Genomic DNA, 14540 nt, shown 5'->3' on the forward strand with positions numbered 1-14540 from the left:
TGAGACTGAAGCAAACATTTGTCTTATGGCTGGAACTGATTATGAAGATGTTACAATACAGAGACCAAGAAGGATCAAGGGAGCACCCAGTTGGGCCATGGACTATTCGGCCCATATGTAGGAAGCTGTTAATATTCATTGTAGACTAGTTGGTTGTATATTAGTCAAATACATATGGTTGTAGAGTAATATAGCTTGTGTTAGTAAGTTGGTTATTCTGTTTGAATAACTAGACCCAAGGTTTATATTGGAAACTCATTGTATAGTTTCATTCATTCAGAAATTAATTGAGAAATTCAGCATTCTTTCCTCTTCTTCTCTCGATAAGAACTGGGTTCTTATCATTTAGTGCTTTCATCACCATGCGCATCCAAGAACTTGCTGAAGAATTTTCTTCTCTTCAAGTTCGAATTGACAAGGACAGAGGAGCCAATCATGCTTTTCAAGCTCGGATCGATCAACGCTTTATGGAAAGTCAGCGTGAAAACCAGACCCAGTTCATGAACCTAGTTGCGCAGATGCAACAACTTCAAGAACTGCTTGTGGGAAGAGATGAGCGTGTTCGCCCAGAGAGTTCTGCTGCCATTCCTAGGGCACAGATGGCGAATTTTTCTTTGCCATTAAAGGTTGTTCGTATGGAAATTCCGACCTTCAATGGGCAGATCCACATGGGTGGATTTTTAAATCAGAGCTGTATTTCGGTTTACAGCAGATTCCAGAGGAGTACAAGGTACGCCTTGCTGGATTGAAGATGGAGGGACCAGCTTCCCCTTGGTATCAATGGCTCTTCAAGGGTGGATCGATTGGAACATGGCAGGATCTTAAGAATGCAGTTTGTCATCGTTTTGGGGGTTCTGCCTACTCAGATCTTAGGGGCGTCCTTTCCAAATTGACACAAACAGGTACCTTAGCGGATTATATGCAACAGTTTGAATCCCTGATTAATCAAATTGATGATTTTTCGGATGAAGTTTTGATGACATTTTTTGTTTCGGGTTTATCCTTGGAACTGAGGAGAGCAATCCAACTTCACAAACCTATTTCCCTGAACCAAGCAATGCAATTGGCCCTGGTTTATGAAGCACATTTCGCTGACCTTCGTTCTTCCTTTCCCTCAAACCCAAGCTTTCCTAAGAAAAATTTTCAGAAGTCCAATTTTGCTTCTGATAGTAACCACACCAATTTCCACCTATCCTTACCTTCCACGACTAACCAATCTTCCTCTGTTCTAGCCTTACCATCCACTACCAACCAAACCAAAACTGTTACAACATTGCCCTCTAATATTCCAATTAAGAAGTTCTCCAATGAGTACTTGCAGAAGCGTCGTGATCTTGGTTTATGCTATACCTGTGATGAAAAATGGACCTCCAGACATCATTGCAAGGCTAAGCTCTTAATGATGATTGGAGATGTGGATGATACTGATCAGGATGGGGACGAACATATAGTTTGGTAGCCTGATAACACTGATTCTGTGCCTTTAGATGCAGCTTTTAATACCTGCTGTGTATACGTTTAAATTACAGTGCTACATTAGAAATATGTTAGGGTTTAGCATATTTAGTGACTTGGAAAATTGTTATAGTGACTTAGGAATATTGTAGTGACCCAGGTATTATTATTATTTAATTACTAATTAATTAGTGACCTAGGTATTATTGATATTTAATTATGAATTAATTAGTGAGCATGTATTATTATTATTATTTAATTACGAATTAATTAGTGACCAGGTATTATTATTATCTAATTACGAATTAATTAGTGACCCATGTATTATTATTATTTAATTACAAATTAATTAGTGACCTAGGTATTATTATTAATTAATAATAAATTAATATACTTGATTGTAAAATTGTTAGGAACATGATGTGATTATTGGTATGAATTAATTACTTACGAACGAATTAATGACCTAGGCATGATAATATTATGTAGTTATGAATGAATTAGTGATTTAAGGTTTTTGCTTAATAATTTTGATAGTGAATAGGAATTTGCTTAATTACTTTTTAATAAATGTTGCCGTTACTTGTTATAAGTTGTTGTTCTGTAAATTATTTTCAATGTTGTATTACACTTGTATGTATAATTTTATTATAAATTAACTATTACAGTAAATTTTCAACTTTGTATAATTTTTTATCATGGCTGATTTATGAGCCGATATCCTAGTATGTATATCATACTAGGGTGTAGACACCAAAAATTGTCTAGGAATTTCAAATTTAAAATAAAACAAAAAAAATATTGTCACTGTTGTTGTGCAATGGAGGTTTGGTTATTGTTACAAGGGAAGAGTGACCATTTTGTCACGTTTTGACAAAAAATTTACTAGAATATCACACGAACAGTAAATTTTTTCAAACTGCCACGCGACATAATTCGCTATACAGTGTAACGAAATATGTCACGTTAGAACCAAAAAGTGCCATGTGTCAAAATGTTGAAATTCGCTATTCTATACAGCGAATTTCAACATTCTGACACACGGCACTTTTTGGTTCTGTTCATTCTGACGTGGCATATTTCGCTACACTGTATAGCGAATTACTTGCATACATAATTCGCTACCCTGTTTAACGAATTATGCCGCGTGAAAATTTGAAAATTTTTACTGTTCACGTGTTATTCTGATAATTTTTTTCGTCAAAGGGTGACATTTTGATCACAATCCCATGTTACAAGACACCGTGTTTGCTTGTGAAAGTAGAAAAAGGCAGAGATCAAAAATAGAACATTGAAAGATCTCCATGTGGTCCGAGAATGGCACTTTTGCAATACACCGGAGAGTTCACCTCTATCTATTACCCCCATATAGAACGGGTGTGGTTCCTCTTTTTCTTCCTCTATACAAATTAGAAACGCACAACAAAATCAAAGATTTTTTTGCTTCTAGCTACTCTCTAAAAAAGAAAATATCAAAAAATAGAAGAAGAAAGGTAGAGAAATCTCAAGCTTCTCATCACTCTAACACTTTGAAACTCAAAATCCTTCAAACCTAAATCCAGAAAAAACCAATATATTAAGTTGTGTGTGCCATTTACTGAATCACCGTAAATCTATAATCATCAACTTTCAAATCTAACAAAACCCAACACAATAAAGAGTTTGTGACGCCGATCGGAGCATCATTGCGCCGCCATCGCCAGTCACTGCGCACACCGGCCGGATCACCACCGCCGATCATCTCCATCGTATACCAGCAGCCAACCGCCGAGTCGCACCACCACAGACCCTCCTCGAGCTCCACCGCGCCACCTTGCTGTTCTGCCTTTTTCCTTCACCGTCAGGATTTCTCAAATAACGCAAGTAAATGACTTTTGCTGTTAGGTTTTAAAAAATTGAAGAGTTAGGTTCGGGTCATTGTAGTGTATCTCAATGGGCTGGGTATACGAAGCCTATTAATTATAGGTTGTTAGATTTTTCATATATAATATTTGTTACGGTCAAATATCATAAAAACTAAAAAAAATAATTATTTATGACAAATTTAAGTAAGTTATGCAAATAAAACAAAACAAAAAATATACAAAAGGACATGATGTTGAAGAAATTGACAGGGGTGCTCTTTCAAATATTTTTTTTCTTTTTTATATTTTTATACTTATTTTGTTTTTATATAGTATTATTTTACAATTTATTTAGTTGCCAAAGAAAAGGATAAAATATAATGATTAATTAAAAATCAAATGTGGATAAAACAACATATGTCTCCTGTATGGTTTTATTAGTTGCTTGTCTTTATGAAATTTTCTTAACTTAGTATTGATACGATCAATTATTTTGTCATAAAAATTATAAAAAAATTCAAAAAATTTAAATTTTAAAATTTGTTTTAATCCACAGCAATGATTTACAACGTTGATGTATGATTTTTCATCCTCAAGTGTTGTACATTTTTCATCCTCAAGTGTTGTACATATTATACGGGCTTTCGTATAGCTATGTTTTCTTAAACTTTGGGCAAATATGGATTCTTTTTTTTTTTTCTTTCTAAAATATCATCTTCCGAGATTCAAAAGATTAAAGTTTATTTATGTAATATTTTTTTGTTCTAAAATTCCCAATATCCTAGCAGCGATGTACAACGTTGATGTATGACCTTCTATCCTCAAGTGTTGTAAGCTTCGTAGGAATTTACGTGTAGTCATGCTACCTTAAATTTTGAGCTACGATGTATTCCTTTTTCAGAAACAAAAAAAAATCTTTTCTCAAAGTTATTTTAAAAAATTAAAGTCAATAAACACACATATTTTTACAGAACGACGTAGCTTTGAGTTTCTTATTGTACCGAGGGATACGTCGGAGCGGGGTTTTTCCCGTCAAGCACAAAAATAAATTTTCAAAATTAGTTTTCTTTTCCAATAATTATTCGTATTAATTTTTTTAGGGTGACTTAAATATTTAAAATTTTATCAATAATTTTCACAATCAATATAAGGTAACCGCTTTTTTAACGGACGGTGTAGGGTGCTAATACCTTCCCTACTCGTAATTGACTCCCGAACCCATTTTTTATTTCAAAGATCAGTTTTCTCAAACAAAAAGATTTTTTCAATGTTCTCTTAAATAAACCTTGGTGGCGACTCCATTGTTTTTTTTTTAACTTTCAATCCTTCGCCGTCATGTCGCGATCCGGTTGTGACATGGGGCCGTATAGGTGGGAGGCTCTTTGGAAGAGGACGCAGAGTGCCCATATTTCATAGCGAATGTGGAATACAGAGCATGTTCATTAGTTGAAGACCCAGCGCGATAAGGTACAGGAGGGGCCACCTGCCAGCGCTATTCCAGACGTGGTCGTCGATTACCCCACACAGGCTAAATTTATACATTTTGCACGCATGCGACATATTCAGGTACGCATTTGACGATGTGACAATTTATATAGTTATTCAATACAATGACATATCGTGTGATAATTGTATAATGTATTTCAGATTGATGCTGCATTGATTAATGCTCTGGTTGAGAGGTGGAGACCAGAGACATATACTTTTCACATGACACATGATGAGATGAGTATCACCTTGCAGGATGTGGCCGGTATACTGGAATTGCCTATTGACGGGCAAGTCGTTACCGGGTCTACATCCGAGGATTGGCCTGCTGTTTGTGAGGTTGTTTTTGGTGCCAGGCCTCTGGCCGATGAGTTTCATGGCACAGGCGTCCTACGCATCTCATTCTTCGATCAGTTGTGGGCCCGGTGGAGTGATGCAGTCGGGGATCATGATCGAGAGATTTTTTTTCACGAGGGCGCGTATTGCCTGTATGCTAGGGTGTTGGCTACTGTGCGACTGGTCTGGAGGTGGCAACATGAATTGCCATCTAGTCACGTTGCTTGGGTAGGATTTGATGACATTGACCGATATAGCTAGGGATCTGTGGTTCTGGTACACTTGTTCAAGAATTTGTGCGAGTGTACAGATGCTGGTAGATCTGACATGGGTGGATGCCACATTCTTCTCCAGACTTGGGTGGGTGATACATTGGTTACCTTGAAGAGTTAACTTCTGACGAATTCTCTAATGAATTTCATCAACGGTTGCATTGCATTGGATGCATGTTGGTCTTTTTCACCTTCAAACATGACACCTCGTCGGCCTTCCACCTTCCTACCATTATAATATAACACAACACGAAGTGAATCAGAATTTGAACTCATTTTAAAATGGAATAACAAATAAAATTAAAGACTAAATTTAAGCTAATAATTATGTATGTAAATGTAAGAATTGATGGTAGAGAAGAGTTGTGAAGAGTGTATAGAGTGATAAGGGTTTATATAGACTTTTTTCCATCATTCACGCCCTGGGGGCAGCATGTCTACATGTGTCACGCCCAATTTGAGCAGCACATGTCACGTCCCATTTAGTCGTGACCCACGTGGGTGTCACGCCTAAATGAGGCTTGACATGTGAACCCCAAATTGAGCGTGATATTGTACAATAAATATGTAAATATTTTCAAAATAGCCAAAAATTTGTAATTTTTCATTTAAAATGCACTAAATTAATTTTTTTGCCGACAAATTTGTTCATGATGAGGAGCAGGTTGTACGTTTTACACACACGTATATAATACATTGTATTGACAACTTCCTACTTCCAGATTATATAATGCGAGTGCATTTTTTGTACGTTCCTACTCAGTTGAGGGATATTTATGTGAAGGAAGTTAGAATTCGGTGAATAAGAAAACATTTTTTTCTATGGTATCTATTGTGACCTCTTCCCAGAAAATAAAAAATAAAAAAATAAAGATGCGAAAGGGGATCAGGACATTAACCATCCCTAAATGCAAATATATTTTCCATTGACCCAAACTTATGTTTATTAATTGAAAATAAAATATTAATTAATCGGATCAAACAACCATATCCCTCTGAGGACTGATTTTATAATTGAAATGACAATAATACACAATAGATTAGTGGTGTGACCCCTCCTTCCAATTCCTACTATATTATCATTTTTCTCAATTAATCTCAATCTTGAAAATATCATCTCGTTTCGGGTATATACCCAGGCAGGCCCACCATTACGAGCCTAAGAACCTAGGCCCTAAATGAGTTTAATGACGATCCCAACGGGTTTAACATATCAGGTCTGGATAGTAACTCGCTAGCTCGGATCGTGAGACTGTGACCCACGGTTCTTTCCCGCTCTTTGATACTCACGATCGTCACTAATCGAATTGCACCTAAGGCCACGATACATCCTTATAACTGCACCCCACAACTCGTATAAATATATCTACAGTACCATAAGAGGGACATTTCAGAGACATTCATACGCAACCTAAGACATTCATCATTCCATACACTTTGGCCTTTATACCATCGATACCATATCATATCCACTCTTAGCGTATCCCACACACCTACCCAGTCATCCTAATATCATAGTTGGTGTTCATTCTGAACATCTTCATTATTCTTGTAATATAAAATACTTAATACATTGTTATCAAAAAAAAAATAAAAAAAAAATACTTAATACATCAGTTAAAAAATAATCCATCTAATGCTTTTTATTTTGTTTTAATGGAATTGTGCTCCTAAATTTGTGCTTTACTCGTACTTAGATACACATATCTCATGCTAGTATTCCTTGGGCATACATGATTAGGTACCCTATACTTCGTAATTTATTTATTTTTATCAAATTTGGCTATCAAATTATTTGTGGTACATCTTGGTCAATCATTGCAATTTGCAATGAACCGTTGTCACATAAATACAAGTGGATCCTTGTAAAATATCCAATTTTGTTATTAATAAGTTTGGTTTGCTATTAAATAAAATAAATTGCGATTACACCTTTTCAAATATTGCACCCTCTCTAAATATTTTTTGGTTACTTGATAGTTTTATGATTCTTTGCTAGAAAACTCAGAATTAAAACATCATGAAAATTCAAAATTATATTTATATCTGATTATTTAATTAATTTTATAATTTATGTTTTTATTTTATTTTATTTCTATATAATATATCTTCTTGTATTGTAATTATACATTGTGCATGTAGGTGGAACTGCATTAGAGTATCGATACCTATTTTCGTTATCGAGTTTTATTAAAGAATTTTAGAACAAATTAAAGGAGTTGTAAATTTATACTTTATTCACATATCTAGACCACTTTAAACTGTGCTTATGCATTAACCTATAGATTAGGAGTTTGCTTTAAAAGACAAGATTCCTACACGAAAAGGTTGGATTATCACTTTTGTCTTCATTACGTACAAGCTATTGCATATACACATATCACGTATGACCTTATCATTCGTTATTTCTGTTTTGCTGACAAAGCAAATGTGGTACTGTCCGAATTCTTGAATGGTTTTGTCAGCACCTGAATTACTCGAAAATGTGTGCTTAGTGTTTACGAAAGTGAAAAGAGAGAGAGATAGAGAGGGAGAGAGAGTGAGAGGGCTAGAAATTAAAAAAAAATTCAATTTGGATTATATAACGCTGTGGTTAGGATGTAATTAAAAATATTATCAAAATGGTGTGGTCATAATTTGCATTCCATCCTTAAATTTTTGCTGAAAATAAAGTGAAAATACAACATAAACTTTTTTTAGAGTTTAGTTTTTATGTATTATTACTGTAAAATATTTTATACTATTATTTAATGATGCCATATCATATCATTTAATAAATTTTATAATGCATGAATTATTGAATTCAGTAATAATGTGGTAATGTCATTAGACAAAGATGTAAAACTTCGAACAATTGTTATAAAAAAAAAAAAAAAAACTTCGAACAATAACATAGTAGTCAACTTAAAGTAGGGGTGGCAATATGGGTTGAGCCCGGCGGGTCAACCCGTCAACTCGCCAAAACGGGGCGGGTTGGGTTGAGATTTTCAACCCACCTCAACCCGCCCCGCCTAGAAGTGGGTCAAAACGGGTTCAACCCGCTGCCTGCTGGGTTTTAATTTTTTTTTTTTTTTTTTTACAATTAGGTAGTATTTCATTAGTACTTAAATTTTTGTGATATTCAATTTTTTTTTTATCTTAGTACTTTCTAGAAAAAATAAAGAATAACAATTTTATTTATAACAAATGTTATCTATTTATAAATTCCTAAAGAATGTTTGACAAATATTAGTATACATTTAAGATTGAGACTAAAAAAAAAAAAGAGAAGTGTGAAATAAAATAAAATAATATTAAAAAAATTCATAAAATATAATTTATTTTTGAATTTTAATTAATTTTTTTTAATTGGCGGGTTGGTGGGTTGACTCGCCAACCCGCCAACCCACCATAAAACGGGGTGGGTTCATTTTTACAACCCATATTTTTTGGCGGATCAACCCGCCCCGCTCCGTTTTTTACGGGTTGGTGGCGGGGCGGGGCGGGTCGGGAGGTCAACCCAAATTGCCACCCCTAACTTAAAGTATTTGACGGATTTTTTTTAAAAACTTTTATTCTGTTAAAAAAAGTTTTTAAAAGATATACGCAAGTTTTAAAATATTTTTTATAATGAATAAAATAAGAAAAAGTTAGAAGCTCCCGAGATATTTTTTTTTTAAGATATACGCTAAGTTTTTTTTTTTTTTTTTTTGTTCTTGTATTTTTTTTTTCAATTATATCTTTATTTTGAAATTATATTTACAAATTTTACTCTCTATGTTTTTGACAAATCATTCCATCTCCTCCTCCCTGCAAAATGTTGAGAACGTCATCAAGGAGAATAAATAAATTATTCTTAAAATTTATTTTTTTCTTTAAAATCTTAATCTTTAAGACTTTATCATTTCTTATCATGTTTGTGTTCATCCAAATCATAGAGGTTTCTAATACCTTTTATAGTAATTTTAATTAACAGAGTTTACGAAAGTTATTTTACCAAAGAACTTATTTTTAGCTTGAGGTTTAAAATAAATTTTAAGATAAAAATTTCTATAATCACAATCAGTTTTAAACTTTATTATTTTTTTTAACCAGGTAAATATAATTACTGGAAAAATAATAAAAAATAAGTTTACTGATAAAGTTGATAAAAAGTTGTTTGGTAGGATGAAATATTACCGGGAAAATTAAGTAAGTTTTCAAAATCTATGTTCGGTAAAAAGTAAAATATTAATGGGATAATTGGTATAAATTACGAAAGTTGGCATTGTAAATTTTGAAACTGCAAAATAAAAACAGTAAATCAGGGGCAATTTGGACAATATCTTCATACACATTTTTTTCTTTCCTAGGCAACCATGAAATACCACTCATGATATGGGTATCAAGCACACTGCGATTGCTGTAATTTTTCACATGATTTACTTTGCCTGGGTATTCAATATAGATGGCATAATTTTTTTTAATCTTCTACCAAACACTGTAATCTTCAAATCTCTGTTGAATTTGCCTATCAATTTTTTAAGAAAACCGGTACCAAACGTCTCCTTAGAGTAAGTGATCGCTGTAACAATTTATTCAGGTAAATAATATAAATATTTTAAACCAATTAATTAATAATCTTTTACTTTCTCACTTATAACCTCGTTACCGAGCAACAGATAAAAAATAGAACTTCTCAGAGTCAATTTTTTTTTTTTTTTTGGTTTTATAGGAGTGCTTCCTTTTATTTGGATAAAACTAAGTAGAGTGTAAAAGTTTATACGATTGACCCAAATTACTTCTTTTTAGGCATTTGGGTATTTTTGTTGAGGTGGTACTGGTAAATAATGGTGAAATACACATAAACATGTCTTAATACTTTGTCAGCAATCCTGTGCTATAATTTGACTTGTTTTTAGAAGGTAGAATTTATTAAACAACGTTTTTGAGAAAGAAGAAAAAGAAATTTGCTTATTTATTGCAATCTTAGAGGCCCATTTTAGAAGCGTATCAGGCTTCCAGCCACTAATAAAATTTCATATATGTTATTTTCATATTTAACATGGCAGCTCAGGCTTTTGGATTGTCATTTCTTGAGCCCATATCTCTAGTCATTTGGATCTGACTATACACATGGGCCTAACTTTGCAACTTCACCCTTCACTGTGTTAAGCCCTTTTACCCATGCTACGCTTCAAATAGAGCAATTCAAAGTCAGAGTAGAAATAATTTTATCTTGGAGGTACACAAAAAATGTTACTAGAAACTTTTTTTGATTGTATATAGTATACTAGAGTAGATTAATTTGCTTATTTTCTCCATCTCTCATTTTTTCTTAGCACTGGTACGAGGAGTCTATGCGTGTTAAAAAAATATTATGCGTGTTAAAAAAATACAAAATCATTAATAGTGCCTTACTTAACAATTTAAATTTTTGGGTTGAAATAATTCTTTACTTGTTGAAAAACACTCTTCCTAGAAATATTGTTTTATGAGTATGTTCCAACTTCCAATGTTCTGATTTGAAATTCATACAAAGATTCCTTTCAGATCAAACATAAAAAATAATTGGCAGTTTGGCAAGTCTGTCAATTTATGAATACATTATGGTGTGAAAGACAATGACAAAGCTTCACAAGCTGTAGTTCTTTGTGAGAACAGATGTAGCAATCTTGGTGGAGGAGACTTCTTTTAAAACTCCTAGTTTCTAAGAAATTCTTCCAAGTAAATATTATACTTAAAGGGTTAGTATGAGTGTCCAGCGCAGCCAAGCATAGAGTATCACTTTATTTTATTAAAAAAAATAAAAAATAAAAAATTAAACAAATGTAATGCTTAGAAGAGCCAAGTTTGCCGTCATGCATGATGCAATAACCACTGTTTGTATTTATTTATAGTTAGTAATAACCAACCTGCGCAGAAATGGACAACAGAAAACAACAAATAAAGTTTCATATAATCCTAATCAAGAAATTCAAATGAAAACAAAACAAGACAACAGTGTCATTCAGACACAAGTTGATGAGTATATAGTTATATATATAAGCAATTTTTTTTTTTTTTTTTGCTGTAATGAACACTTTTATTTTGCTGGTAAGGACTGATCAAGTTGAAAAAAAACAACATTTGTGTACTGATTCATTTGCATGAAGTTAATACTACAAAAGAGAGAAAGAAGGAAAGTGGACCACCAACAACTAATAAGGAATAACCTCATCGTTCTCAAGATTTGGTTGGGTTCTAATCATTGGAGCTAATGGCAATTTAGTTTCTCCAATCCAAAATGTATCAAAAGGCTCACCTCCTTCTGAATTTCTCTCCATTTTTCTTATTCTTCTCCTCTTTTCTGCTTTAACTAAAGCTAGCAAAACCAAAGCCAATATGACCAACCCAACAAAACCTATTACAAAGCCTAACACCCACCATATGGTAAATCTCTTGCTCTGACCCCTGGTGTTATGAACTTCTTTTGGAGATGGAATTACAAGAGTGTAGTGCCCTTGGCTTTGTGCTTCACACACATATGGTTCAGTCATGTTGTTGAATTCCACAGAACCATCACCACTAAACTTGGCACAAATTGGTGTATTATTTTTCTCATGTGAACCAACTTGAGGAAATTGAATTGTGATGGGGTCCCCTTGGATGATAAAGTTCATCTTCTCACATTCTGTCAATGTTGTTTCTGAAGAACTGTAAGCCATAAAACCAAAAACTGGAGCCACCATTGTGTAGTTAGGCACACTATAGTAATGAGAAGACCAATTGCCCAAGTTTTCATACAATATACTCATTCTCTTCCTATTAGGCTGTGGTATAATCCGTGGTGGAAGATTGAAGTAACTATAATTCACTCCTCTTAACCACAAAGAGACAGTGCGCAATCTAACAACTGAAACTTCAATGCCTGTGAAGTTAGCAGGAAGGGAAATATTGTAGAATGCACCTGTTCTAGGCTTTTCTATCTCTTTCTTTGCATGCTTGCATAGAAAGGCATCCAATGATTCATGGTCAAAAGTATGTAATTGTGAACATTCAACAAAAGATGATAATAACAAAGAGACAATCACCCATGTAAGTACTTGCCACCATTTGTTGAGCCCCATGAAAGTCACCCCAAAAGCCTTCTTCTTCTGTCTTTAATGTTGAATTCTTGAATGGCTTTCATGGAAACCCATCTATGAACCAAACCCATTTAAGCCTTCTATGACACAATATTTTCACCACTCATCAGTGGAAAACCAAGTTTTCTCACCACAAACTTGGTTTTCTTTTCTTCTGATTTGATTGTAGAGAGACAAATGTTGAAGTTAAGGACACTTGGCCTTTCTTTCTCTTCAATCTTTATACAAGAGCTTCTTATATAACACAAATGCCACCCCACAATCAGATTCCTTCTTCAGACAAGTCTTTGCAGAAGAATAATAATGTAATGAAGTGTAGGCACTTAATGGGTTTGGTTGGGAAGGTAAACCTTTACCACCTTATTATACAAATGATTAGGTTCCAAAATGAGATCACAGGTCTGAATCCTTCAACTAGTGTTATATATTCGTCCAGATCCAAGTGGAGTTTATTGTGCCTAGAAATGAGGGTTATATGTGGAAGAATAAGGGATGTGGGGACATGAGGTGATGAAATATGAGTTAAAATGTTCTTTTTTTTTCTAATGACATTGGTCAACACATGAAAAGGGTAAGGAACCTTTCAGAGTTGCTGATGCCTATGATGATGATGATGATGGGTATTAATTTGTTATTGACTTCTTGTCATTATTAATTAATGGATTCTTCAACAATAAGAGGGTATATTTATTTTGGTTACGTTGTTTTTGGTTCTTCTTTCATGCTCTATTTAGAGTTGGTCAAAGAGATAAAGGGGAAAAGAATGAGTTGGTCATCACCTTTGCCAACGAGGACTTAGGTGTAGTAGTCCCCATATGAGGTGCGGAAGCTATGCACATCCAATTATCAAATCCTTATTTTAGGCTAAGAATTCTCTAGAGCGGCAAATTAGTTGGTCACTATCATTGTTGTCATTTGTTGAAGCAGTGAGGTTTGAAGCCTAAACATGAACTAAACTAATTTTAAGTGCTTCATCAAGATTCTCAATTAGCTATTAAATACCCTAGTTTTTTTTTTTAAAGAATGTAAGAATTAGTTTTACAAAAATATATTTGGTGAGCCTAAATTTATGTAATTTTAACCTTTAATAGTTGGAATGCTAAAACACAAAAATGAAGGAATTTTTTTTTTGAAATATTTGTTAGATTATATACGTTGTTAATTAAAATGTGAGACTTTTAATATGGCCAGTAAATTAAAATTACCAAAAATGCTTAACCTCCGAAGTTGGATTCGTACAACAACACAGATGCATTTGCGTTTTTTTTTTAAATATTCCAATCGGTTCATCATTTTGCAACATTCGAAGCCAAGTCCCAGAATTAAGACTTTAAATTTCTCGTAAAGATGATACTGAAGAGGATCGAACACATTATCTCTCCCCCACCTGCTAAGTTGCTTAGCGCCAACTAAGTTGCCATGTTGTTGTTGTTTTTATTTGTTTAGTAGCTATGCGTTTGCCTTTTATTTGCCACAAGCCCACAAGTGTGTTGGTTTTCTATTCTCTTTTTCTTTGTTCAATTCCAATTTATTTTATTACATTGAGTGTCCTTAATGATTTCCAATTTCCATGTCAGTTGGTGAACCATTCCCAAAAACAACTTCGGGAAATATAGCAAGCTGAATTTTGGAATAAGACTTTTTAATTTTACACTAGAGCCACAAAATTATTCTTCCTATTATATAATTATCTAAATTAAAATAACAAACTATGCTGACTTCCCGAAATAAATGAACCGGCATAATATTAAATTTGATGACTTAACCTTTTTCTTGCCTACAATTATGCAGGCAAATGTTAAAATCATCCTAGACTTAATAATTATGTTGTTATTATCATAGCTATACTATATTGTAAATAATTTGTTTAAATTTTATTCTTGTTAGCGAAACTCTCCTTACCAAATTTTAATGCATTTTTAAGGATCTGAACTCGAGATCACTAGTTAAACCAGAACCACCTTTTACCGGTTAATCCAAATGTTTGGTGGTCAATGATGTTTTCATATTCATCTTTGTAAAGTACACATATAAACAATAACTGTTTCCGCTTCAACTAC

At 33.5% G+C, this 14540-nt stretch overlaps 1 protein-coding gene across 1 annotated transcript; it reads right to left on the reverse strand.

Moving 5' to 3' along the window:
* Positions 1-11553: 11553 nt before the first annotated feature.
* On the reverse strand, positions 11554-12150 carry LOC133295097 (uncharacterized). Its single transcript, XM_061493893.1, has one exon. It carries the CDS (start codon positions 12148-12150, stop codon positions 11554-11556), a length of 597 nt encoding a protein of 198 aa, XP_061349877.1.
* Between the last annotated feature and the right edge of the window lie 2390 nt (positions 12151-14540).

The sequence above is a fragment of the Gastrolobium bilobum genome, unplaced genomic scaffold (assembly GCF_033153095.1).
Source record: "Gastrolobium bilobum isolate Gb01-03AN ecotype WA unplaced genomic scaffold, APGP_CSIRO_Gbil_v1 utg913, whole genome shotgun sequence".
NCBI lineage: Eukaryota > Viridiplantae > Streptophyta > Magnoliopsida > Fabales > Fabaceae > Gastrolobium > Gastrolobium bilobum.